The 27713-nt window shown below is 37.2% G+C and overlaps 2 protein-coding genes and 1 long non-coding RNA gene across 5 annotated transcripts in view; 1 reads left to right on the forward strand and 2 right to left on the reverse strand.

Annotated features, from left to right (window-relative positions):
- Positions 1–1711: 1711 nt before the first annotated feature.
- Positions 1712–10851, forward strand: LOC148724866 (uncharacterized). 3 transcript variants are annotated; one of them, XM_088731205.1, is made up of 19 exons: positions 1712–2046; positions 2417–2467; positions 2646–2678; positions 3187–3255; positions 3413–3496; positions 3935–3973; positions 4103–4189; positions 5062–5183; positions 5444–5535; positions 5689–5780; positions 6056–6154; positions 6568–6646; positions 6750–6849; positions 7099–7224; positions 7548–7673; positions 7821–7856; positions 8483–8540; positions 8778–9092; positions 9380–10851. In XM_088731205.1, exons 1-18 carry the CDS (start codon positions 1887–1889, stop codon positions 9080–9082), a joined length of 1758 nt encoding a protein of 585 aa, XP_088587331.1. In that variant the 5' UTR covers positions 1712–1886; the 3' UTR covers positions 9083–9092; positions 9380–10851. The 3 variants fall into 3 exon arrangements, with proteins under 3 accessions (XP_088587331.1, XP_088587332.1, XP_088587333.1); XM_088731206.1 differs by having other exon boundaries at positions 4148–4189; XM_088731207.1 differs by lacking the exon at positions 7548–7673.
- LOC148724867 (uncharacterized) lies at positions 5832–11584 on the reverse strand. The gene is made up of 2 exons (XR_015991049.1): positions 11074–11584; positions 5832–6162 (listed from the first exon to the last, which is right to left on the reverse strand). It is a non-coding gene; the product is annotated as an uncharacterized LOC148724867 (long non-coding RNA).
- Positions 11585–19974: 8390 nt separating this feature from the next.
- Positions 19975–27713, reverse strand: part of LOC111319467 (uncharacterized) — a 42114-nt gene continuing 34375 nt past the window's right edge. Inside the window, 5 exon segments of the mRNA XM_088731389.1 lie at positions 19975–20060; positions 21208–21604; positions 22052–22594; positions 23339–23377; positions 23916–23955. Of these exon segments, the coding sequence (XP_088587515.1) occupies positions 19975–20060; positions 21208–21604; positions 22052–22594; positions 23339–23377; positions 23916–23955 (1105 nt within the window).

A 27713-nucleotide genomic window follows, 5' to 3' on the forward strand; every position in this document is an offset into this window, starting at 1 on the left:
CTAGACATGCACCCCTAATTAATCAGAAAAGTCACAATTTATACCCAAAGAAAAAATATCAAAGGCCAACTGATGTCCCACCCCCTCAGAAATAACACAATATAATGTTCTTAGCCCCTTTAAAGAAAGATCAATTTATATCCCAACCTTTCAGGAAATAATTATTATAAAGATAAAAGATGCCACCATAGCAACCCCACCACCCCCCAAATTTTATTTTCTTTCATCCACAGCCCAAGACAATCCCATTGATAATTGATGGAGGGTTAAAGCAGGTCTCTATTTACCTTCTACTTTCATAAGCAGATAAGAGAGGTGGGGCCTGTAGAGTTCCCAGCTTTACAGGAAGAAAACTAGAATCACTTTTCCTTGATTTCAATGCCTGAATCATACAGCCATTGACTGCTATTATTGACCACTTACCTTTGATCTTAACATCCACAGCCAACATTGCAGCCTCTTCAACTGCCACTCTTGTGACTAATGCAAGGTCTGGAAGGCCAATAATGACCCCAGCTGTGCCAAGCTTACATCTTCCAACAAGTATAAATGGATGTGAGTTAAACATTAAATGATGTTAGGGCAGTTGCAGTAAAACAAAAGCAACTAACCTCATCGACATAGGGTAAACAGACTTTTCGAGTATTGTTATGAGCTATTGCAGTTTGAGCATTTGACATATCAGTCCAGTGTGAAATGTTGAAAAGTTGCTTAGATGAATTGATAAAATGAGAAATGACTTTGTTCTTCAATTAGTACATTTGCAAACACAAACTAACAGAGTACAATTGAAGGAAAGGACATATTGAGTCCAGATCTGCATATTCAAAAGGCCACACTTAAGTCAGTTAAATTTTCTTACACCAGAATAGATTTTGGGTGGCAATGTGACCAGGCAAATTAATTCTTGGGCAATTGATGTATGATTCCATCCCCTGCTAAAAGTGTTTGCATAGTGGGGTGAAGTTCACTGGTAAAACAAAATTGAACAAAATTTTTCAATAACACACTATTTCAACATAAAAATTGCTTAGAAAAAATTAACTATCGATGGAACTCTCTCACAGGTGTGGTGGCCGCATGGCTGAGTGGTTAAGTGTTCTAGATTTGAAATCTAGTGGTCCTTGGTTCCACTCCCCTAGCTATCTGGATTTGTTCTCTGTAGTTTGTGAGCTGAACCCCTTAACCCCATAGTGTAAATACTAAGCCAAATGGTCAGCCTCCTATCAGTTAGGGTTCCTAATAGTTTATGCTTTACTTCTGAAATTTGTTTATTTATGTACAGCACAACAGCAAAACAATTCAAGCTCGAGAAGGCCTCTAATTACCCCAGCTATATCCAGTGTATCACTACCTTCAACTGGATGTGAGTTAAATATAATAAAAAATGAACTATCAACACATTAACCAAAGATAAATACTTGAAGTAGTGTGAACAAGCTTTTTTTTTCGACAAATAAAGAAAGCTAGCAATTTCGCAGGCCACCAGTTTGAGCATCTTACATATTAGTCTCAAACTTGAGTATTTCATCCAGGAAAAATCATGTTATCTATTTATTTTTCTTGAAAGTTGTAACTTTTGTCATCTCCCACACCTCCCAAAAGAAGTTCCAATAAGGAACCTTGTTGGGTTGGTTTAGAAAAAAAAAAGGAGAAAAAAAACTGGTTATGATGACCACAAGATAGAAATACATTTTAACCCAGCAGAGAAACATCAGCCTATAGAATATTACCGTCTAAAAGATCAGATATCATCAGTGTCAACAAAGTGTCCATTATTTCCTCACAATTCATCAAGACTTAGGGGAGGTGGGGCCCATAGAGTTTCAAGCTTTATGTCAAGAAATCCATTATTCCTTGATATCAACACCTGAATCAAGTGACTAATGACTCCTATCATAGACTACTTACCTCTGAAGTTATCACTTCAATCATCCATAGTCAATGCTGCACCCCCATCAATGGCAACTCTTGTAACCAATGCAAGTTCCAGACAGCCAACAGTGACTCCAGCTGTATCCAGCTTATCTCTACCAACAAATGGACGTGAGTTAAACATAGCAATGATTTCACAACAAATACTGAAAACCCCCAAAAAAATTTGAACCAAGAAATTGTCAGTGGTCACTTGCAAAGTAAAAATCCAAAAGACAAAATTAATGCTTATGTGTGAGTGGTGTAAGTTTTGCTTTACGTATTTTCTCCCAAAAAAGTTAACAATTTTAGAACTGACTGGTAATAATTCTTAAATGCTGTTGTGTATTTAGAAAGGGATTTTTGTCTGACAATATGATTTTCAATCGACATAAATTTAGCATTCTTAAGTTACATTATTTTGCCTGAGGTGGTAAGATAATTATTGCAACAATTTTGTGCAATTAGCTTTAACAAATTTCTACATGTACTTTTTTTTAAGGAGAAACTAGAAGGTACATTACCCAGTTGGCCAGAAACTCAATCAGGACTGGTGAGCTTTCCAACTTTACCCACAAATTTATATTCTATATTCTTTGTGAGATAGAAAAGAAAAAAAGGATGCCAGTGATTGAACAAAGAATGAATGATCATTAGACAGAGTTTCACACACGGTGTGTAGCATTTACTGAGCTAAATGTTTAGTATTTTGTTTTGTCTTCTACATTTAGATGAACATCAACTCCAAATTGATGACTCAGATGGTAAGATTATAGACTATGAATCTGGTTGTGATGTTTTAAATGTGGCTTTACAAATAACACTTGCCAATTCAATTGGATATAATCATAAAATTTTCATAAGGGGTTCCAAGGGAGATTTTTAAGACAAAAACTTTGAAAGGAGCTGAGAAAACACATTTAACAAAGAAAGGAAACTTCAACATAGGGAATGGCATAAAAATGACCACTATATGCAATGAGATTAAAAGGCAAAGAACTTCTTTCTTCCGTGGTGTACAGATTGGTAGCCTTGAGACATAAAATAGTACTAAGTGACCTTGCTTACCTCAAACTCCACATAGTTTAGTGGTTATAGCATCCTTCCAGAGTGCAAATGGTAACAAGCTCTGCTGTCATCAGGAATCAGATTTTTTCTTTGTCCCATGCTGCTAACGATGAATATACTTACATTCAAAGATATGATACAAAAAGTAATGTATTTTCACTGAACTTCACTTTGAACACAACACTGTTTGTCAACCTACCACAGATGAGGAATTGCTACAGAGTCCTTTTAGAGACAATGGAGACACTAACATAATTATACCTTCTCCCCAAGGTAAGTGTGAAAATCAAATCAAAAAATCTGTTTATTACCAGAATGAGGTTATTTTTATTTTATTCCCCACCTGAATCTCCAACAAGAGGTGCCCAAGTAACAGTCAGGCTGTAACCACAATAATTTACAATGATGTTCCCTTACATTTTCATGCAAGTGCCCCAGAAACAGGCAAGGCAAAGGAGAACCAGACCTGCGGTAACTTCAACCACGACAAGGCCAACTAGTTGTAGCACGTCAGGTAATATTTATAAAGTAAGAGTAAGTTAATAACTACATCTTGGGAGTCAAAGGGATAAACATTATAAACTTGGCTTAGTGAAATGCATTTGTGCAACTCCATGAATACAAAGGCTAGAAAATTATGTTTACACAAATGCAAGTGAAATAAACTCTTGATCTAGTATACATTTCAATTCAAGGTAGAAGACTTGCTGTTCAGAATAGAAAAAAGAATGCCAGTTTTTACCAAAGTAAATGCATGTGGAGGAGACTGGTCCCAATGTGAGGACATCATTGTCACCTGCCTCTTACATATTTTTCAAAGCTCATTTGAAAATGGTCCAAAATCCTATGTTTGTGTCATGATTTACCCGAAAACAAAGTGACAAGTAAATTGAGTGGACAATTCAAATATACCTCTGAGTGGCTCGAAAGCAGTGATATCATTGTTTCTCAGGGTTCCATGGCTCACCATTTTATGGAGATGGAATGCAAGGTATGATGATACTATTATGACTTTTGTTTGAATTCTTTTTCTCTTTTTATTTTTCTTTGTTTTCTTTGGGGGGAGGGAGGGTGTTTAAATTACTAAATATTTATTTCTTCTTCATCATTTATTGCCAAGATCTGTGGTTATATATAACATCCCAAAATCTCATTGTTTCAACAGTTGGAACAGTTAGAGAAGACCTCTCTTTACATGGTATAAGAGGTAAAGTAATTCTAGTGTAATCTGTGATTGTTTTAAAGACAAAAAGAAGATGAAGTTACCCCAGAGAGCTGATTGAAGGATTATTATCAACAAAATGATGGAACTGTTCAAAACTGATCTTTTCAGCACATGATATGCACTTGATCAAATATCCATAACAGGAAAAAAGCATATGTGAAATTATATTTGCACTACACTCAAATATACAGATTAGATCCAAAGTGAAAAGTCAGGACATGTAAAAATAAAAGTGCAACTACGCACCAAATGATACACTGTACACAATTAAATTGAAGGATTATTATCTACAAAATGAAGGAAATGTTCACAACTGATCTTTCCAGCACATTGCATGCAACTGGGTCATATATTTATGAAAGGAAAAAAAGCACATGTGACAGTATATTCACACTACACTCAAATATACAAGCTAGATCCAAAGTGAAAAGTCGGGAGTCACATGTAAAAATACAACTGCAATTACATGCCAAATCATACACTGTACACAGTTAAATTGCCTTAATGAAGTGTAACCAGTTTATTTGCAGAACTCTTTTCAGAGTGCAAAATATGTTGTAAACTATAGCATGAGTTTGAGAACATGAACCTATCAACTGGGTATTTAACTTTGTATTTTCATTTTGTTTACAATGTGTGGTACTCATCCAATACAGTCTTACTTACTAAATGCAAATTGTTTTGGCATTGTTTTGAAGTTCACTTACACATAGATAATACTTTAATTTCTAAGTATGTTTAACATGCTTTATAATACATTTAATTAACACCTACTGCACCTCTCTTACAACACTCAACCAGTTCTGTTTCCTTCTGGACACTTGATTAACAATTATTATTTACTTTTATTTTAGGGGCTCCCTGCAATGCTCCAAGCAGAACCAGTGAGGTTTGGAGGTGCGAGAACATGCTGGAGTTAGCTTGCAACAATGTTGAAGAATCCATGCTGCCACTCCTGAATCATTCTTTTGAAGAGGTGAGTAAATGCAATTATTAAAAAGAATCATGTACATTAATTATAGACTATAATGCAATTGTGGTGATCTTAAAGTCCAATATTCAATTCTGATTTATTCAACATTAAATTTATACCAAATTCCTAATTAATCTCTGGAATAGAGCACTTAATTGGATTGTAAATTAATTCCTGTCAAATGACAAAAACCATTATGTTCATTTATTTTTTAACCATTTAAAAATTGACTAATCATTCCATTATGTTTTTTTTGGGTATAGTTATGCTGGCAAGCACGAGAGGCTAGGCGCCCAATAGTAGCTGTCCTTCTGAACCCAAATGGCCAAAATGATCTAAGAGAGGACATGCTGAGGTACTGATAATCTGTACAAATAACATAAACCAGGCAGGCAGGCCTGTAACAGGCCAAGTGGTTAGAGAGAATTTTACTAGGGCTGCTTACATTGACATTGATCACTAATGCATGAAAATGAAATTCTCCATTTGTTATTACTATTTTGGCAAGGGCTCTTCAAAGGATGATGGTGGCTGGTTCCATCAATGAGGCAGAATGGCTCTATTGGGGAGCTGAAACCTCATCAGAAGAGGGAAGGAAAGGTAGGGTCAAAGAGTTCATTATCTGTATAGTCAAAACCTAAGGCTTAACAATTCATTTCATTAAGTTTATTAATTAGGTACAGTATTGCTAAAAGCTAATTAAGTTACCACTTCTGGCCTTTAACCAACTACACACAACTCTTATATGTGAAACTGCTTAAAGTGTAGCTTAAAATTCACTTCTAAGTGATTAAATTAACAAAAATAAAACTCAACTACCCATAAGTGGCAATATAACTCTAATTTCAAGATCACATTTTCTTTTCATGAAACAGTCCTTGCGCTATACGTACATGAAAGACTGAATGAGGACCAGATCATCTTGTTGGTGCCCTCTCCTCGTCAAAATCCAGTATTTGTCGGGCGCATACAAGGTAATAACCTGGTTAAGAGATTATTCCAGATCAGATATTTCATTAAATCACTTTTTACAGTGGCTTTTAGGACAACTACATATTTGGTGATGATGAGCCAAAACTGCCATAAAAAATGAGTACAATGTGCAAATGCCTACGAATGCTGTGTTTTTTTTTTTTTCATTGTTAAGCAAATTTCATACTCTGTCTTCTACTATCATACATTTGTACAAGCCTTATTTTTGATGATTGCAGTTAAATTATGTCATGCAGCCTAGGAAAGGAATGTCAAACTTATTTTCATGGGAATTAATTATGTCATGCAGCCTAGGAGCAGGAATGTCAAACTTATTTTCATGGGAGACTTTGCATAAAGTGAATATCCAGAATAAAGTTGGTCTATAATTAAAACTCTCTTGAATCATTTTTAGCATCGGATGCAAACAACACTGGCCTCGGAAGTGTGTGTGAAAGGGTAACCATGATGATCCAATCACTTGTGTTGGAAAGGTAATAATTTTGTTGTATAATAACTATTATTGAAATCTTATAGAGCAATGCACCACAAAACTGTTAGATACTTCACATTATCCATGTTACTCTGTTTACACAGGGAACAACTTGCCCTCTGGCAAGAACCGAGGACAGATGGGAAAAGAAAAGAAAATAAAAGGAAAGAAAATAAAAGGAAAGATGAAGGAGATGCAGCAGAGGTATAACCTTAAGGCATCATTTACAGGCTTTTGTGAGTCAAACTTTTGCAGCTGAATTACAATTATTACATCTTGAAAACACTTGGCTGAGGTTCAATCAGATAAAAACCAGGTTTAATCAACAGGAAGGGTGATTTCACTGAGAACTACTTCCAGTTGGAATTTCTAGATGGAGGAGAGGAGTGTTAGTAGAAAAATCCTTTTACTAGTTTACATTATGAAATGTTTGAATTTTTTTATTTTTGATAGGTCAGAAAGAAGAGGAAAGAAAGGGTGAAATCTCCTCCACCAGGCGAGGTGTACACCAAAATTATCCTCCGCTGCACCGGTAACAAGAAAATTGGCAGGCGGTTTAGGCCAAATGCTTTTTTCCAGGTACATTGGAGTACTTATATTTATACACCTGGAATGCCACAGTTTTGCACATATTACAACTGATTACAGTTGAAATTATTACCATTTGCAAGTTTTATTAATTCACTTGACTAAATTAAGCAATCCCCCAAGCAAGGTCTCAATAAGGGGCAAAAGCAGATGTTCACTTATACACTCATGGATTTTCCTTATGGCTGGGTCATGATCCTGAGTGCATTGAACTCTGACAAAAGCCACTGCCATAACAGTACCATGGTGACCCCAATTCCAGCTGTTACTCAGCATGTAAATGATACAAATATTTTGTCTATGTAACTATGCAGGAAGTCTACGACTGGGCAGGATCTCATGATGACCTGCCAGGACACTTCATAATAAGGAGAAGGCAGCAAGTGGTGCGCCACAGTGATCGGCTACAGGGGCACGAGATCCTGAATGTTGTAGAAGGAGTGAGTGCTTCCTTAAAGTAGGAACAAATAAACAACATTTACTTTAACATCAGCTTTCCATTACTTTCATGTCAAGACTGCAGCTACCTCTCCACTCATTCTTTGACTATAAAGTAAACTCTCTTTTTCTCTTGAAATTTATCACAGGAAGAAGAGCAGATAACTTCATCACTGCAATCGCAGGTAGGGAATGTAAGGTTCATGTAACTTGTGCAGTCTCTAAATAGCACAATTGGTTTAATTAGAGAATTGGCTAAACAAGGAGCGTGACTTTCTTAACTTAACTTGTCCAAGTGCAGTGTTGTAATCTAGTGTACCATTTTGTTGCTTATTTTTAAAAAGTATGTTTAAAGGAACTAAATTTTGATTATATCAGAATTGGCTCAAAGAAAGTAAATTTGTCATTACAATAGTTTCCAATGACACTGAACATAACCATCTAACAAAAACGAAACTTAAAACACTTCGACAAGTTCCTCTCCAACAGAGCAGAGCTCAAAGAATGTATGGCAATGTCTACTGGAGCTAACAGCTCAAGCATAATTTCCATTTCTCTTAATGGATCCTTGGTAGAAAGAGCCAACCCTATGCTGTCCCTAAGCAACTCCTCCTTTCTCCCATGCTTTGGCAAAATAGTGCATTCCTTTTAATGTAAACGAAATATTTATAGTGTACAAAGTGTTTTCAAATTGTAAATTGAATTAATGAAGGGTGGTGTGATGCTCAAAGGAACAATGTTTATTTTAATTATGATATTTACACATAACTCCTTTGAGCACCACACTTCCCTTCCCTTATTTTACTTGCAGGTGTCCTTCCGAGGGAATTTTCCAGCAGAAAATGACAACCTCTCTGTGACTTTAGTAGGTAAGAAAAACTTGATTTTTATTAACCTATCAAAGAAATAACATTCTTCGTCCAACAACGAAAATGCATCCAGAAATATTAACATCCCCAGGTAATACATGGTTCATGATATCGCAGTGGCCCAATAAAGATTATTTTGTTTGAATACTCGAGAAATCAGGGTTTCAGCTAAACATAAATATTGTGAACAACAAACACAGAGAACCAAGTAATTCAATATTTTGTGTATGATCATAGATGTAGGCCAAGCTGTGGGAGATGTGGAGAGAAAAGAAGGGGCTAAGGGAGGAGATGAAGAAGAAAAGCAGGAAAAAGAAAAGGAAGAGAATAAAGGAGTAATTAACAAAGAAGAAACCATGGACAATGGAGATAAAGGAGGCAATGGAGGAATACCAGCTGGAGCAGTAGAAAAAGAACATGAAGAGGAAATGCAAGAAGGAGAGATGGAAATTGAAGGAAAACAAGGAGGTACAAAGAAAAGAAGGAGGGACAAGAGGACAACAGCCAAAAGAAAAAAGGCAAAAAAGGAGCCTGCAACATAAGAGAAATTTGGTGAGATTATGAGTACACAGAGTGTAAAAGTGTAATACAGATAACTGCTGAAGCACTTAAACCAAATTTAAACTCTTAATGTGATGTGTGCAACAGTAAAAAGCTTCCTATCAAAAGTCTGTCTAGGAAACACGAGAATAGCAAAAATGGATTAGGTACATAGGCTAGTAAAAGTCAGTTTTTATCCCTGAAATCAAACATGCTAACAACAGAATTACAATTACTATAAATTGTGGAACAATGTTATGATTTGCAAATATTTTTATTGATTTTTTTTTTTTTTGAAGGATTCTGATGGCACCTGAAAGTGAGAACAATAAAAATGGCAGACTCGATATTACTAACATTTATTATTTGCAACCTCAACTTGTCAACTTGTTAATGTCATTAACAGGTCATAAAATGTTCAGTTCAGTTAAAAAAAGTGAACTACCACATTTTTATTATGTCTAACTGTACCGCCAAAAAATGTCTTGCTGGTGTTTTTTGTAATGATCGCAAATTAAGAGCATGGTGTTTTCAGTCTATGCAGAGGGCTAGGTCAGGCTACAGGTTTCATAGCTAAGGTTATATCGACAAGCATTGATTATTTTGTTAAAAGTGAACTGTTGCAGTTGTGTAATAGCTTCTACACTTGATTAGATCAGTGGATCTATGGAAACACTCTTAACTGAATTAGACCTGTTAATGACAGAAACCTCTTTGTTGTCAATTAACAAACTATTTCCTAAAAATTAATCACTTTTGAACAAAATAATCAATTCTGCGTTTATTTAGTTAACATTTAATCTGGATTCAAAGATGTATTTCTCTCACTGGTATCAATAATATTAGTGTGATTTGTGTTCTGCAATATCTGAATAGAATAAGTCAAACAAACACAACTTCAACTGTATATTAATTTTATATTTCAAAATTTAGCCTTTAACAATTATAGTAGCCTGCCAAACCTTACGTTTCATGAAAATTAATGTTGTAAATCCACCATGGTCTCTGATAATGTATATATTAAGTATATGATTTTGATATTATTCTTCTTACTATTTGTTTGCAAGAGATGAAAAAAAATAACTCTTTGTTTTAGTCCATTTCCTTTACTGTAGATATCTGCAGACAGCTAAAAAGAAGTGTGGCTGTTTTGTTTTTTCTTGAGTGCAAACCATCACTGAAAAGCCAAATTAACAAACGCTAGAAATAGTTATTAAGAAGACCTGCCTTTGCTATGCCTTAACCACTAAAAATATGAAAATACTGAAATTCATTGGTTACAGTACAAACTGCTACACAATACCATTTGTCATCCTTGCAGGAAAAGCTTGTTAGTTTACTTGTTTGTTTGTTTGTTTTGATTGTTTTATGAAAATATTTTGGTCTTACCACCTTCATGGCTTATTTATCAAACTAATATAACTTACAACCGAATGTTAGTGTTCACCTTCATGGCTTATTTATAAAAATAATACAACTTACAACCGAATATTATTGTTCGCCATATATGCTTAAAACCTAGCCTGATATAGTTCTCATAAAGTATTTTTCTAATCTGCATTAGCAACCGTTATTTAGGTAATAAAGAACATGGTTTCTCAATCAATCTCGACTCAATGCAGACATTTCTTTTCAGATTTTTTTGGCCATATTCTCCAAAACACTTTAATGTTACATAGGATTTGGGTTCCTTTTCCTAGCTACAAATGACCAATTAAAACAGAAGCACTAAAGTGTATTGAGCTTCTACAATAAAATTAGATTGTTTGTATTGTTGCATGCTGTTATGTATACTTTGTGTGGTAAAAACAGGGTTGGAAAAATGGAGGTAAAAAGTTTCTTGTTACAGTACTGAGATTAAAAATAACCGAGAAATGTTCACTCCGGGATTGAGCTTAAGTTTGAAACTGAACAAAACGTTATTAAAAACTATGAACCAGCGAGTAGCAACACCCTCCCCTAAAACAATGCAGTAGAAAGAGCCAGTGCTCACCTTAGTGTCCTTCCCTTCATCTCCTTAGCAGAATTAAATCATTATTTGCTCCTGTTGTGTTTTCTCTTTCGAATTCCACCAAAAACATATTTCTACAAAGTCCCAAATTAACGAACTAAACTCAACAAGTTTGCCAGAATCATGGCCATTCTCGCTCGTCCCATGCTCCCTCCCAAGTCTTGGTACCAGATTACCTCTCATTTGCTGAAAGAAGATTAAACTGAGCTCGATACCAAACCGAGCTCGTTCAGAAATCGAGCTCGATATGAAACCAATACCGCGAGGCAAACCGAGCTCGATAAGAAACCGAGCTCGATTAGAACAGATTGAGTTTGTCGAGCTCGTCTTTTTGATCGAGCACGATATAGTTGGATCGAGCTCGAATAGAATTGACCGCATTTCGAGCTCGTTGATCCAAGGTTGCTTTGAACTGGTACTCGAATCGCTATTCGAGTACGGTGAACATGAACCGAGCTCGGTTGCCCAGATACCAAATGTGATCCTAATAATTTAATTCTGGTGTTGAGGGGTTTTACCACTCGCTTGGCAAATTAACAAGAGGTACTGAGACTCTGTAATTTTCTTCTTTATTCTCTCTCTTGTTCCACTGCTTATTTCTACTACTTATTTCTACTACTTTCAGCAAGGAGTGCTCCAGTATTAAATACAAAAATCACAGACATGTTTGGGTTAGCTAACCGTGGGAACTTCCAAAACAGGATGTTCAGTGTGGGTAAAACTCAAGGTCAGTTTTACCAACTCAAACATGACCACCTAGCAAACTAGTTATCTTAAACCATAACAAGGGATTAAAATGTCTAGCACGGTAAGTGCTGAGCCAAGTTCAAGCACACACTAAAAATAAATCATCAAAACTATAGATTCATCAAAATAGCACGTAGGGGCGAAAAGGCGAGACTTAATAAAACAAAAAGGTAAACCTAAAAATGCTTGAAATATCGAGCCTTGAAAACGCTCTACAACACTGGTAAGGAGATGAAGGGAAGGACACTAAGGTGAGCACTGGCTCTTTCTACTACATTGTTTTAGGGGAGGGTGTTGCTACTCGCTGGTTCATAGTTTTCAATAACGTTTTTAAATGTTAACTAAATAAACGCAGATTTGATTATTTTGTTCAAAAGTGATTAATTTTTAGGAAATAGTTTGTTAATTGAGAACAAAGAGGTTTCTGTCATTAACAGGTCTAATTCAGTTAAGTTTCACACAATAATGTGTCACACAATAATGGCGATCGGTTGGCTCTCTCGGTGTAGCGCGTCTCTTGTCCTAGTATTGTTATTTGCAACATCGCTAGACAACTCATCTGTACCCGAAAGGCTTTTTGATGATGGAAACTTGTTTCTGGCCCTTAATTTAAACTCTGCCAGCTTTCCTGGACGAAACTCTGGTCTACCAAGACGCTCAACACGTGTTGCCTCGTCGCCATCTTGGAAACTTCAAGCTTCGATTTACTTGGCTAACGTCAGTCTTTCTGCCTCGTACTTACTGCTCTTAGCCGGGGATGTGAGCTCCAACCCCGGTCCGGTGAAAGATCCGTGTGCTATTTGTTCTAAAGGATGTCGCTCAAACCAAAGAGCTATTCAGTGTGACGGTTGCGACAAATGGCACCATGCTAAATGCTTGAACATGGGCGTTGACGAATATTATTCTCTCGCAACTAACGAATCTTCTACCTGGATGTGTTTTACTTGTCTGTTCCCTGGCATAGACTGTTTGGATGACTCTCATTGCAATACTACTACTCAGCAACGGTCAGACAATAACGATTTTCATTCTGACGTTCGCATGTTACGGGGTTTCAAGATTGCTCATTTAAACGTTAATCGTTTGGTAAACAAACTCGATCATGTAAAGGAACTTGTCCACAAACACTCCTTTGACATCTTGACTCTTTCTGAAACCTGGCTAGCTCCAAATATTTTGGACAATGAGATCACGATACCAGGGTACTCGCTTGTGCGTAAGGATAGACAGTGTTTGACCAAAAGTTGTGGTGGAGGAGTTTTAATTTTCGTCCGGGATGGAATCCCTTTTGTCGTTATGTCTGATCTCATAAAGCATAACTTTGAATGTCTGTGGGTGGAAATCAAGAGACCTAAATGCAAACGAATGATACTGTGCTGTTCTTACAGACCTGATGATGTGAACATCGATGGTTTTATTTCAAATCTAGCTGATTCGCTAAATTACATCGACACTGAAAACTCCGATATTGTTTTGGTGGGTGACTATAATATTGATTATTCCACCAAGAATCAGTTACGCCGTAAACTTGATGAATTTGCATTACAACACAGTCTTTCTCAGATTATTTGTAAACCTACTCGGGTCACTGAGAATTCTAGCACCACGATAGACTTGATGTTCGTTAACAACACTCACAGGGTCGTGCAGTCCGATGTTCTGCAGTCAAGCATCAGCGATCATAGCATTGTGTTCTGTACTATCAAGGGAGGTGTAAAGAAACTTCCACCAAAGTTGCTCGAGTATCGTTGTTTTAAAAGCTACGACAAAGAAGCATTCTTGCGTGATCTCAGCAACTTACCTTGGAGCATAATCGAAAGTGCTAATGATGTTGATGATGCCGTGTTCCTCTGGGAAGGTCTTTTCAATAGCATTGCAAACGACCACGCTCCGATAAAATCAAAGCGTGTGAAGGGGACAAAGACACCATGGGTTACGAACAAACTCCTCGAAATTCGGAGTGATCGAGATTACCACTGGAAACAGGCTCAGAAGCGTAAGAACTCGCAGTATCACTGGCAAATGTACCGAAAATTGAGGAACTGTGCGAATAGCGAGGAAAAGAAGCTGAAATCGAAATATTATTGTCGGCTGATAGAAGATGCTAAAGGTGACAGCTCCAAGATGTGGAAAGCAATTAAAGAGACACTTCCCTCTAACCACAATGAAATTAATGCAGTTTTTGGTCATGGAAAATTGCAGACTGACCCCAAAGGCATTGCAGAAACTCTAAACAATCACTTTTCAAGCATCGGTAAGAGCCTTGCAAAGGCCTTTCGTGGTTTAAAACCGACTCAGTACGATGCAGTTCCTACCTTATCGTTCTCTCTCAAGGATGTGACGTCAGCCTTTGTTGAAAAGCAGCTGCGCCTAATGAAAACCAATAAAGCGGTAGGACTAGACAACATCAGTGCACGTTTACTCCGTGATGCAGCAAATGTACTTGCTTCACCTCTGAGGGATATCATAAACCTCTCTTTTGAGAAGGGTCAATTCCCATCATCTTGGAAATGTGCGAAAGTGACTGCTCTTTTCAAAGAAGGTGATAAGTCCGATAAAGATAACTATCGTCCCATTTCTATCCTGCCCACGGTCAGTAAAGTAATTGAGAGAGCTGTTCATTCTCAACTTTACGGCTACCTCGACTCCAACAATCTGCTTGCTGTGAACCAGTTTGGCTTTAGACGTGCAAGATCTACCGCTTTAGCTCTAACGCAGTTTACCGATGAAGTGCTAAGTAATATGGATAAAGGTTTAGTAAATGGTGTAGTTTTTATTGATCTGAAGAAAGCCTTCGACACCGTTGACCATGTCATTTTACTCGGGAAGCTCAAATCTCTAGGATTACGCAGCAAGAAACTTGAGTGGTTCCATTCCTACTTATCCTCTCGTTACCAGAAGACTGTGATTGATCAAGCCTCTTCTCCTGCGCGGAAGGTTTCCGTTGGTGTTCCTCAGGGGTCTATTCTCGGTCCATTACTATTTGCCATTTACATCAACGAACTACCCAAGGTCCTTCGGAACACTACGGTCACCTTATTCGCTGATGACACTGCTATCTACTGCTCTTCTCAATCAGCCCGTGACCTACAGACCATGCTGAATCAGGATCTGGACAGGCTAGCTCAGTGGCTCTACGAGCATAAACTTACACTAAATATCTCGAAGTCTAAATTCATGCTCATTGGCGGTCCAAGGAAACTTAACACCTTAGAAGAATTCACATTAACAATCAAGGAGAAGGAGTTAGACAGAGTCAATTCGTTCAAGTATCTGGGCGTAATTATCAATGAGAATCTGACTTGGACTGATCACGTGGATTACATTAAGACCAAAGTGTCTCAGAGGCTTGGCGTTTTACAGAGAATAAAACATCTTATGCCAAGAAATACAAGGGAACTCTTTGTAAAAGCCATGGTGCTGCCAATCCTTGATTATGCTGATGTGACTTGGGGGGATAAATCCAACACCACTCTGATGAACAAGATCCAATTACTCCAGAATAAAGCAGCTAAATTAATTTTAGATATGCCAAAGCATTCATCAGCAACAGAAGCTCTTGATCTACTTGGTTGGGATACATTGGAAAAAAGACGAAGATCTCATCGTCTATTTTTGGTTTTTAAGTCCTTGAATGGACTAATTGATTGGAATTTTAATTTTAATCATTTTAAAGACATGCATGATTATAACACTCGTTTTAATAACAACATTTGTAAACCACAATCAAAGCGTACATGGGGTCAGCATCGGTTTGTTTGTCATGCAGTAGATGACTGGAACGCTCTCCCAGACGGCATTAGGAACATTTCCGATTTTTCAGTTTTTAGACGTCTTGTTAAAAACATGTAGTCTCTTCTATTGATTATGCCCTTTTATCCTTTTCTTGATAACCATATTTATATTTTCTGTTATCCTTACGTTAGATTTATGCAGGGCCTCACTGAAAACCACACTTTGTGACGTGGGCTCCCTGTCAAAAGATCTTACTTATTATTATTATTATTATTATTATTATGTATGCAAACTAATCTAAAAAATTAAAAAATCAAAAAGAGAAAGGTAATGTATTTTTACGTCTACAGTATATCTATCACCGACTGAAGCAAATTACACCGTCAGTTTACGGCGTTAAACCCTACATTACATATATCACCGACTGAAACAAAAGAGGCCGTTAATTAACGGCGTTAATCCTATACAAGAGCCAATTAGGGCTCTTGTCCTATAGTATATACATTACCGACTGAGATGAATTACGCCGTTAGTTAACGGTGTAAAATCTTCCAGTATACTGCATTATCCAATGTTCTATCTTACGCCTTAGCTTGCTATTTCTTAGCACAGTTGCCTTGGTAGGTCTTAGCTTGAAAAGTGACGGGGTGGGTGTTTGTAAAATATTTCTCGGGGTAGTTCGATACGACAAGTCATCGATTCATAATTGGTTGTCTGAGAAGTATGACAAAAAATAGAATTAGGACTAAGTTCGTCATTCTTCGAAAATTTCGTCGATGGAAATGCTAAAAGTGGCAGAAGATAGTCAATACAATGAAAATAGAAACGATCGATTCTCGTGAGTTTGTTGTGCTACAAACACAATTTGGTTTTCTTTACATACATACATGCATACTAACTTTATTGGAACTCCCTTAAACAGGGCTTTTCAGTCATAATAAACTAACTAAACATATTTACACAAACAATTTAAACTAAAATTATTTCTTGTAAAACACATTTTTAAAAAGAGTCTTAAAACTATCAATTTCTCTCACATTCTTAATATTCTCAGCTAGCCCATTCCATTCCCTTGGACCCCGGTAGTAAAACCCCCTTTGTCCCGTTGACAGTCTACATCGGGGAACCACAAAACTATTACATCCTGTATTACATCTTGTATTCCTAATTGTGAACTCCTGAACGTTTAACAAAAAACTTAGCTGAATAATCTAGCTGGAGCTAGACCATTTACACATTTAAATGCTAAGACCAACTTATCAAATAGAACTTTCTCTGTAACATCTAACCATCTAAGAGATCTCTGATCCTGAGAGATATGGTCAAACTTCCTTAACTCTAATACAACTCTCGCTGCAAACTTCTGCACCAACTGTAATTTGTGTAGATTATGTTTAGACGTCTCCCCCAGACTGGGGAACAATAAAATGATTTACGGAAAACAAAGCTCTCGTAGTAAACAACTCATCTACCCAAAGTTACCCATGTTCTACCACGTTAAACCTCATCTACCCTAAGTTGGCCAAGTTCTACCACGTTAACCGTCATCTACCCCAAGTACCCATGTTCTACCACGTTCAGAATGGCAAGGATGAAATCTTAAAAATTCCTTAAAATACTTTCATTAAATTCTTTTTAAAATCATTGAACGAAGCAGCGTCTCTAATGGATTTTGGAAGCTCGTTCCATGCCTTGGCTCCACGAAAGCTGAAGGATCGTTGCCCTGTGGCGAGGCAACATTTAATCAACTCCAAGCCGTTACGTGTCCTTGTAATTCGGTTATGGATCTGGGAGCGTTTCATGAACCTCTGTGATAGATACGCAAGAGTGTCTTCATTGGGGCTTTTATACATCATGACACAGATATTAAACTTTGAGTCTATAGTTTACGTCAAGGCATCCTAATGATTTTAGTCCTTTAAAGTTGTGATTGTATTTCTTCAGGTCGAGGAAAATTCTTGCTGCAAAGTTTTGAACAAAAATGTTTTTCTCTGAGTTATTACTTCATACTATGGAGCGATAGAATATTTTATTAAAGACAAAAGCGTAAAGTAGTACGATAGTTTTCTTATCAAGCAGGTTTTTTATGCGATTAATCATGATTAACTTGAAGATACAGCTTGAAGAAATTTGTTGATGTGGTCATTGTGATTCAAACTATTGTCGAGGTAGACTCCAAGGTCCTATGCCGAGGTGACAGGTTCAATGTTCTTACTCACAAGAGTTACGGTTTTTTTTTTCAGCAAACAAAAGAGTATACCCTTGATAATTGAGCATCGTTAGTTATTGCTCACTGCACCCCTAAAAGTGTAAGTAATTTTGTTGGACTCCTTTCTCTTCACACTTTCTGCTCTGAACTTCAACCATCGTTCCAGCTTTCTATTCGTTACCACCACTCAAATTAACTTCAGATCTTGTTTTTTATAAGTGACCTGAAGCAATCAAACCCTCAATCTCTGACCGTCCTTTCTTCACCGGCAGTGCCCTAGCAGTGTATCGTCTGAACCTTTGTACCATGCAATTTTATCAAATATTTGAGACAATACGCGTGTTCTAATACGTTAATAGGTGTGTCTAAACGAGAGCATGTAAACACGGTTGTGAGGTATCGCTTTCTACGTTCCCTCAGGAGTATTTTATAACAGCAACAGAGGATTTTTCCCTCTGTGTTTACACAGCCTAATCCAAACACTCGGGGGGGATGGGAGGACTCCACGAATCGTCAAAGAGTCCTGGTTGAACAAAACAGGTGAATATAGTTGGTTCAAGAGGTCAACCTATTCACGTCTTTAGTGGAGTGTCCCAAAGCAGGGTGTATGAACAGCCTCCACCGGACTAGACGAAGTTCATCGCCAGATGGGTACAAATGGCGATGCTCTAAGGACAGTTGCAGTGGAAGGGTATCGATACGCCATAATCGATGGCTTTACGACAGTAGAGTTTCCATTAACAAGCTATTAACCCTGTGGTACACTTAGGCACATAATTTTTCAACTTCTCAAGCAGTGCACGAAACCTCAGTCGACGGCGAAACAACACTAACAGAAATGGTGGTAGACTGCGGGTATTAATTAACAAGAATGTCGTTGGTATTATTCCAAATGAGGGCTGCGTTTGTTATTCCTAAAATGTCTTTGCAAAGGCGGGACAGCTTCGCATTTTCTCTGTTTCAAGGTTTGACTTTATAAACTAACAAGTATGTCCTTTCTCCATTAAGAACAGCAAAACGCTCACTAAAAATACTTATTCTTAATCATTTCGTCCAAGACCATATGCTCATTTCGATTTCTCTTTAATGTCGCGAACAAATACATAAACTGAAACTTGGCTTAATAACTTGGATAATAACTATTTACGTCATCAATGCACATAACTGACCCGACCATAAAAGCTATACGCCTCTAATAATATACATAAAAATTAAATTGCTTTCAATTTCGTATAATATGCCTATTTCCTTTTTTTTTTTCAAATTCACCCAAAACAATTCTTTAATAAGGCATAGTGTCATATATGAAGACTTTTCTAACACTCGCTAAGCATATAATAGATCTGAGTTTGCAAACTTTCACATTTTTGCGAAATTTAAAGTTACTGACCTTCCCCTTGCATTTGGTGCTTTAGTTTTCGAAATTGCAAACAAATGTTGCTTACAAAAAACAAAATATAACTTGTAAAGTATTTGGGTATCATCCAGGTCATTTCAAAATTGACTCTAGCGTTAAACTTAGTAAAAAAATCCGGACTCTTAGCCCTGTAAAACTAAGTTTGTGCTCTATGCATCCTTCACCTGACTGCAGGTAAAGGCGTGTGAGGAATTCCTTTAAGTTACGGACCATGTTCTGCCATATGATAGGTAGTCTTTACAAATATAAAAATTATCTATAGTTATGTCAAACCCACCAACTGTTAAGTATCATAATGTCCTTTTCAAATAAGTTCTGTAAAACCAGAACGTTAAATATTTCTTGGAGCCAAAAGATGTAAAATGTGCTTCGTTGGAAGGGCAAGTTCGCAATTCGGTCAAAGAATTGAAGTAAAATGAAAGGTTACCCAAACGACTAACGACATCAATAGAAATAGAAGGCAACAAAGGCCTCTGACACTCTGCGCTCAGTTTAGGAACTACCGCAATGATTGAAGTATTATAATATTTCTAAGGATACATAAATTTCCAAATAATACACCTAAAAAAAGCGCCAATAATTTCATCAACCATAAAATTGTGTCCTCTGACGATAGTTAATAACATAATGGTTGCCACTCCACGTTACAAAATATCGCCTTTGGCAATACAAATTTTAACTTTCATATTTTAATTCCACGTTGAGAGTTTCTATCTCATCTTGGGCATGGCTGTTTACGTACCCATTTTAAATTTCAAGTAATATCTTCTAGGATTCATAACATATTATCATCTTCATCGTCGGTTTTCTCGGCTTCATCTTCAGGTTTCTTGTCAAAAAAACTTTTTCGAGGCTCATTTTCTGGGTAGAAAGAAAGTTTCAAAAGTTAAAACGTCTACATAGTTAGCATAAAACGTAAGCTGGCTTTAACCTCTTAAAACCCGTACCAGATTTTCTGGGCAGGAAGGCACAAAGATTACCGCTATTACGCCTGGATTGCTTGCTAATTCATACTGTCAACGTTAGAATCGCATAATTGAATAAAATCTCGCATTCTGATTGGGTATTAAGCATGGATGCGAATTGAATGCGAGGCTAAGTAATATTGCTTCGTATCTCTTGTTTCTCGCTCAAAATGAAAAACAAATATATCAATGCTGGTTTTTTTTTCCCGTATTGTTATTGAATTACGCGATTCAAGGAAAATCCATTACCTGACGAGGAAACTCGGCGCTAAATCATGATTCCACATAGTCAGGTTATGAATTTTCCTATAACATGGCGCAATGAAACTTCTGAGGTTCGGCCTGCCAGAACATTTTTTTCTCGGCACATAATCTTTACAGTTTTCCTATATATCACAAGTTCTCCATTACACTCGGGAGAGGAGGGAGGAGGGGGGGGGAAGAGAAATGCTTCAGACCCAACTGTCAAACATAATTAATATCAGCTATCACAACTTGTCTGATAAAAGGTCCTTAAGCCACCGAAGTATCTTTCGTTGGTGTGGATGAGGCTTTTTGGTCAGAACTTTTGTCCATCTTTAGATATACCTCGTCAGGAGGAAAACAGGCTCCTTTTGTATTCATAATCTGGGACACTAAAGTTAATCCCCGTAGCAAATATTAAGAAAATTATATCATTTTTTTTGTATAGCCTTATGCCCAGATGGGTGAAGAGGATATTGTGATTATTTAGCTTCAAAGTTGCATACCGAATTTCCCCGAATAACTGATCACGCTCAAATAAACGCCCCCCTCAGCTTCTTCTCACACTTTCTTAAATAGTAAGGAAACAAAAGAAAACTGTTTCTGTTGCCATTTTATTTAGAAGTTTTTAAGGTTTAACTATAGCGGGGCCAGTAAAGGTTGATAGTTTCTGAATAAGCGCCCCCTCTATTAAGTGCCCTCCTTCCAATGAGCACCCCTACTTTTAGCCGAAATTTTAAAGAGGGGCGTGGGCGCTAATTCGAGCAAAAACAGGATGATAAGAAGTTAAATTTACTTACTCGGAATGAGGCCCTCGGAAATAGCTTGGAAATGCGATTTACTTGAACCGTCATCTCCCGTAATCAGAAGTGGTTCTCCCATCTTCACACCAGCGACATCAACAATATCGTCGGTGTCTTCCTTGTCAATCAGTTGCAAAGCACCGGGAGATGAATAAAGCATACAATGTTCTCTGCAATTAAGCTTGAGGTTCAAGAGTTCTACAAGCTTGGCTACGAATGCAATTGATTCATTTTGGATCCCGCTACATTTAAGACTGATAAGGCATAAGATCTCATCAGATGCATAGTCTTCGTGAATCCTTTCAGAGGAGTTTTCTACGTAAGAAAAGGCATCTTCAGTGTCTCTGCAGGAACCAGCAGCACAGCGTAGGTCCAGAAGAATCTTGTTCACATTCTGCAAACAAATGCATTTTTAAGTGCCCTCGAAGTGGTTAATTCTATAACAAAACTTTTAAATGTGAACGTCTTAAGAATCCCGGCAGGATTTTTGCAAAAAAAAAAAAAAAAAAAAAACCTAACACTAACTAACAACAACAACGACAACATCAATAACAACAACTAAAAATGCAACAAAAAAATCAGAAAATACCCCAAAAATATCATTAAATATTATCAGAATCCTTCCAGTCCCGTGGCCAAATCAGACTTTTGAGAACCTGATGCGCATTATTTAAAAAAAAATTGACTCCATGATCAATTCTGCCCTATATGAAATTATACGTACTCCTATGTGCGAACAGTTCTAATGTTTCACAACCTCTTTCTTGGGATCTATAAGTTTCTAGACAGCGAGGTATTCCAAATCGAAGGAAAACATAATTAGAGAAAGCAGGCTGCTCACCTGTCGCGGACGTTTCGTGTTCCCTTGAAAGACAAATTCATCTCCCACTTGAACGTACTTGACAATTGAACCAACTTGGACATTTTCTGCTTTCACCTCCTCATCCTCCCAGGTACCTATGAGATCTTTCGTCACCAGTTGATAAGGTTCACCCACACCGGATCCTTCTTCATTGATCTTCCTCCCATATATAAGGCTAGTAGCACCACTAGGGTGAGTGTTTGATATTTCAACAACTACGCAGTGACCTTGTTTGGCATTGTCTGCAGCTATTAATGTCAGTCTGTTCATATCTTTGCTGAGAGGTATAAAATCGTGATGCATTATGGAAGATTCACCGGGTGATTCTTCCATAATGCAAGGCTTAAACTGTTCACATCTCTTGCCAAGATGTAAACAGTTTAAGCCAATCTCAACATCTGTCGTTGACTCTTTTCCACGTTTGCCTTCTTCAACGATGTCTCTCGGATTAGTCATCTCTGTTTGCGTCGTAAACTTCTTTCCAGGCCTTTTAGGCAAACTTACGGTCTTCTTTCCTCTCAGCTATAAGAAGAGAAAAAAGTACATCATGGATACAGGAAGCGAAGTGTAAAAGTATTTTATCGTTTTTTTAGCCATGGTTCTATTTATAGGACTCTGTGGCCTTTGCAGAAGGGAAAGGAGGTTCAAGTAGGGTAAGGTAAAAGGATAAGGGTGGGAAAGGTGAAAAACGCGAATGAGAAGGGGAAGGAAACTAAAGCATTAACCCTTAATTGGAGAGACGATTTTCCATTTTATCAAATGCGAGAAAAAAAGAAAAGTTCCAATGAGGAGCCGAACCTCAATTTTTACTTTATTTTTCTACGTTCCACGTTAGCTGCAAGACGAAAATCATCTTTCTCCTTTCACTTATGAGCTTAAAGTTCACTAAACCCTCTATAATTTATTTATTGCCACCCTTACAACATGTATTCGCTAAATGTTTTCTAGTTCAAAGTGTTTTTCTGTTTTTCAGGCAAGTATGAGCTGCCAGACTTAAACTTAAATTGTGATACCGTCTCAGTTCAAGTTGACGCATGTACATCTATGGTTGTTTTTGTTGCACAGCAAGTGTTTTGAACTTCATTAGTATTTTTATCATTCAATCACTACACATCTTACACCAAGCGTAACTTGTAGATGAATTCAAAGTGACCTCAAGTCAAGTGAATTCAAGTTGACTCACACCATCCCGCTCCTGATGCGAATTTTTGAAATTATTCAATGAAAACGTTTACAAGAAAATATCTTCCTAACTTCCAAACATACCTGTATATCTACATCTCTTTCAAGTGATAATTTAGTGTCCTAAAATGGGAATAAAATCGGTCAAGTAATAAAATTATCATTCGATGCACTTAAACTACACATTATCATTCTTAGTATGTAACCCTCTCAGCATCATGCCCAGGCTTAGCACAACGAGTAAACACAGACACCAAAAAATATATACATAAATGCAAAGAGGGAAATTACGCTTTCAGCTTGGTAAGGAAAATTATCTGGAACACAGCACGGGTAGGGATGCACCAATTAACATGCTGTACAAAAAGAAATGCTTTTAAATTTATAAAGTATTTTAAATTCAGCCAAGGGGTTGCAAGCAATGAAACATTCTTAATAACACATCTGCGATATAATGAAGAAGATTACGGAAGTTCAGGTAGTAATTTCATATAAATACCGCAGTGTGTACAAAATGCACATGACATGAAGCTCATTTCCTAAAATTTCCCTACGTTATTTCATTTGACGTACCTGTTTATGTTCAATATTGAGGATAAATATGGTTGATTAGAAAATGCGAAATTCGTACTACAAAATTAAATTTCTTCCGAGGAGCAACCAAACATAACCTGGCATCAGCTTCGAACTTTCTCCTAAAACTAAGGTGCTCCTCTTTTTCCAGCCCTTCTTCTTCGCCCTGGAAAAATAATTAAAAACACTCATGAGCTCAACAGTTTCACTTAAGAAACTAAAGGTAATGCAGCTCCGCAATAGCAGATTCTGAAGAAAGAGTGGATTTGAAAAGCTACTACTTCAAGCAAGAAAGCAATGCCTCTCAAAATAACAACAGCATGCCGGAGACAGAGCAATATTTGAAGCTCAACCATTATCCTCTACGGACTAAAATTAATCTAAATTCAAATCCGTAAATCTGCCCCGGCTTCAACCGACTATTCTTTTTATAGAGTTTGATACTTGGAAAATAATCTTAATTAGCCCCATAAATGAAACAACACAATGACCCTACTGATAAGGCTTTAACGTCTCCCTTTTAAAGCTAACTACGAATGATAATCTGAACACATGTACGAGAATGACATCTTCGTGAATTCAAGAATGCATTCATCTGAACAGCAACTATGTTAAAGAAAGAAAACACAATCATAAGATACGTGAGGATGCATTTCCTTTAGAGAAAAGCACATGAATGCAGTCAAATGTCCCCATGAGCAAACTGCACTCAGCAGGTCTTCGTGGCAAGAGAATATCAGGAGTATTTTGTGCGCAGAATTTATGCCACTGGGCGAACAGGGCACCTTAAATGAAAAAAAATTACGATAACCCTAACAAAATACTGAGTTTTCCACATGTCTTTTCAAGAAAAGCAGCAACAATAATCTTTACACACCATGCCAATGACGTCTTAAGATGTACAGCACCGAGTTTATAGGATGTGCCACACAACTATGTATTGCTATAAAAGGTCTGATTTAGAACTTTGACTAAACTTTACATGAAAAATACAATTACAATATAATTGAACTTAATACGTACCGATGGCATGATCGTGAAGCGGAACAATTCTTCGACCTTCAAAAATTGAAAAAAAAAAAAAAAAAAAAATTAGACCACGAGTAGTACCATCTTTTCGGCCAAGTCCATTGCGCGAGTCAAAAAAAAATTCGTTTTAAAAAAATTAATGTTAGCGTGCTGCGGGAACTATTGGAGTGAAGCCGATGCGCCGCGGGAGCTCCATGAGTGAGCGCCATCTGACTCCTCGAGCGACAAACCCGATACGTATTATGGCTGAAAAATGAACTTGGATTGCTTTTTGAAACGGTGACCATCATATCAAAATATAGGTGTTCATTTCCAAAAGGTACTGTTAAATAGATGATTTTGGTTAAGAATCTTTCACTTATCAAAAATTTTTAACGCATCCCCAATTAATCTTCTAGTCGTAAATTTCATGAACAACGGTTCAAGCATGGTGAATCTAATGCACGCGTCTCATAAACTCAAGACATTCATATATTTTGCGCTTCTAAACAATGTAACTCTTCCTTGAATAAAGCATCAGTCATAATTTTTTTTGGCCTCGTTTGCCTTACTTCTATTCAGGTTAACTAGTGGTTCGCAAGCATCTCCTCTTACGACTGGGGTGGCACTGTAACGTGCCCCCTCAGACCTCTCCCGACTCGTCTCAAGTCTTCCCGCGGCAGAGAAACGCTTGACCTGCAGCGCTCATAATGGAGGGCTAAAGGAATGATGACTTCCGAGTGCTCTCTGGTGTATTAACTTAGGAAAAACATTGGGCTGAAAATGTCATCCTGACTTCATAACAGGATGTCATGAATTCATCATTGAATTTCCTTAACTTGAAGTCAGTGGAACAGTTCTCTACCTTCAGTAAATTAAAAATCGAAACCTTGACAAAACTCCATTCACCTAGACAACTGAGGAGTATCGCCTTGTACTACAGTTCACTAACTAGTTCACTGTGTGTATTAATAATTCCAGGTGGATAGAGGTGCCGCAAATGGAACAACGTTGTGACCCTGATAACAGGACTTCTGTCTAAGCCACATTAACCTGAATTCAAGACACTTTGCGTGTAGCATCCAACTAACATATGTTAACAGATGTGAAATATCATTCACAGTAAACATAATAAGACCTACTAATAGTTTACTACTTGGAAAATAATCTTAATTAGCCCCATGATTGAAACAACACAATGACCCCATTGATAAAGCTTTAACAAATCTCTTTTGAAGCTAACTACAAATGATAATCTGAACGACAACTTCGTGAATTCAAGAATACATTCATCTGAACAGTAACTATCTTGAAGAGAGACAACGCGATGAGTAGATACATGAGAATGCATTTCCCAAAAAGATCTGATTTTGAACTTTGACTAAACATTACATAAAGTATACAATTATAATCCAACTGACCCTAATACGTACCCGCTGCATGGCCAACTTGAGACGTATACGTTCCAGGGAAAAATATGATATCAATCTAATCAAACATATGTTGTAAACATACGTCTTATAAACGCAAGACATTCATGTATTTTGCGCTTCTAACCAAACAGAGCCCTTCCATGAATAAAGCTTCAGTCTCCAAATATTTTCTGGCTAAGTTTGCCTTACTTCTATCCACGTTTTCTAATGGCTCGCAAACATATCATCTTACAACTGCGGTGGCATGGTAACGTACCCCCTTAGACCTCTCCTAACTCGTCTCAAGTCTTCCCGTGGAAGAGAAAAGCTCGACCTGAAGCGCTCATAGTGAAGGGCTAAAGGACTGATGACTTCCGAATGCTCTCTAATTAGTAATTTCTCTAAAGACAAGTAAATGAATGTGGTCAAATCTCCCCCATGGACAAACAGCACTGGAGTATTTTTCACGCAGAATTCATGCTACTAGGCAAAAAGGGCTCCTTAAATGAAAAACTCAATGAGATAGAAATACAAAGAGCTAAACTTCTCTTATTGAATGAACTAAAGAAGCCAAAGCTAAATGGTAAAGTCTGCTCGTGGAATCAACAGAAAACACAATGGAAAGTCTGTCCTTACAGTATTATGCCCTCCTTTTTTTTATCAGAAATCTCATTCGTTTGCTTCACTCACCCGTTCAATTTCTGATACTACCAACTGACTAACGCACTATACCCAGGCTTAGCACAACAAGTGAACACTGACACCATTTTTTTAAAGTACATCAGTTTAATACATTAAAGCAAAATGGAGAAAAAATGTTTTCACCTTGGTTGGGTAAATATTTTGGAACACAGTATAGGTAGGGATGCACCAATTAACATGCTGCACAAAAAGGAATGCTTTTAAATTCATGAAGTATTTTAAATTCAAATAAATAAGGCTGATAGTTTCTAATAATGCGTAATCATGCGGGAGACTAGTTTTTCCACACACGCGCGAGCACGCACCAGCATGGCGTGATGCACAGCCCCTATGCGCTGTGGTAGAAGCGGGCACCATGTTTAAATGTCGTTATAAAAAGTAAAGGTGGAAGTCCTCTTTGGAGCGACCAATAAAAACTTCACGGAGAAATACAGCATCGCATTGTAAATAATGAACATGTTTATGACAGATGTTCGACGTTTTTATCAACGTTAATCATTCTTTCGCGTGAATCAGCGGACGAGAGTATCTAAAACCAGCTATAACATGTTGCAAATGACAGAGAAGTAAAGCAGTACATCGTTATAGCATTTTTGATTGCTCCAGTTCTCATGAAGGAAGGTCTGGCAATCGCTATTTGGTTGATATTAACACGATTGGAGGTATATGTTTGTAGTTACTTCTGATCAATTGATCGACATCATTTCTCATAACATAGCATTCTTTCAAAACCATCATTATCAAGAATGCTAAAGCTTTTAAAT

Source organism: Stylophora pistillata, chromosome 8 (genome assembly GCF_964205215.1).
Source record: "Stylophora pistillata chromosome 8, jaStyPist1.2, whole genome shotgun sequence".
NCBI classification, from domain to species: domain Eukaryota; kingdom Metazoa; phylum Cnidaria; class Anthozoa; order Scleractinia; family Pocilloporidae; genus Stylophora; species Stylophora pistillata.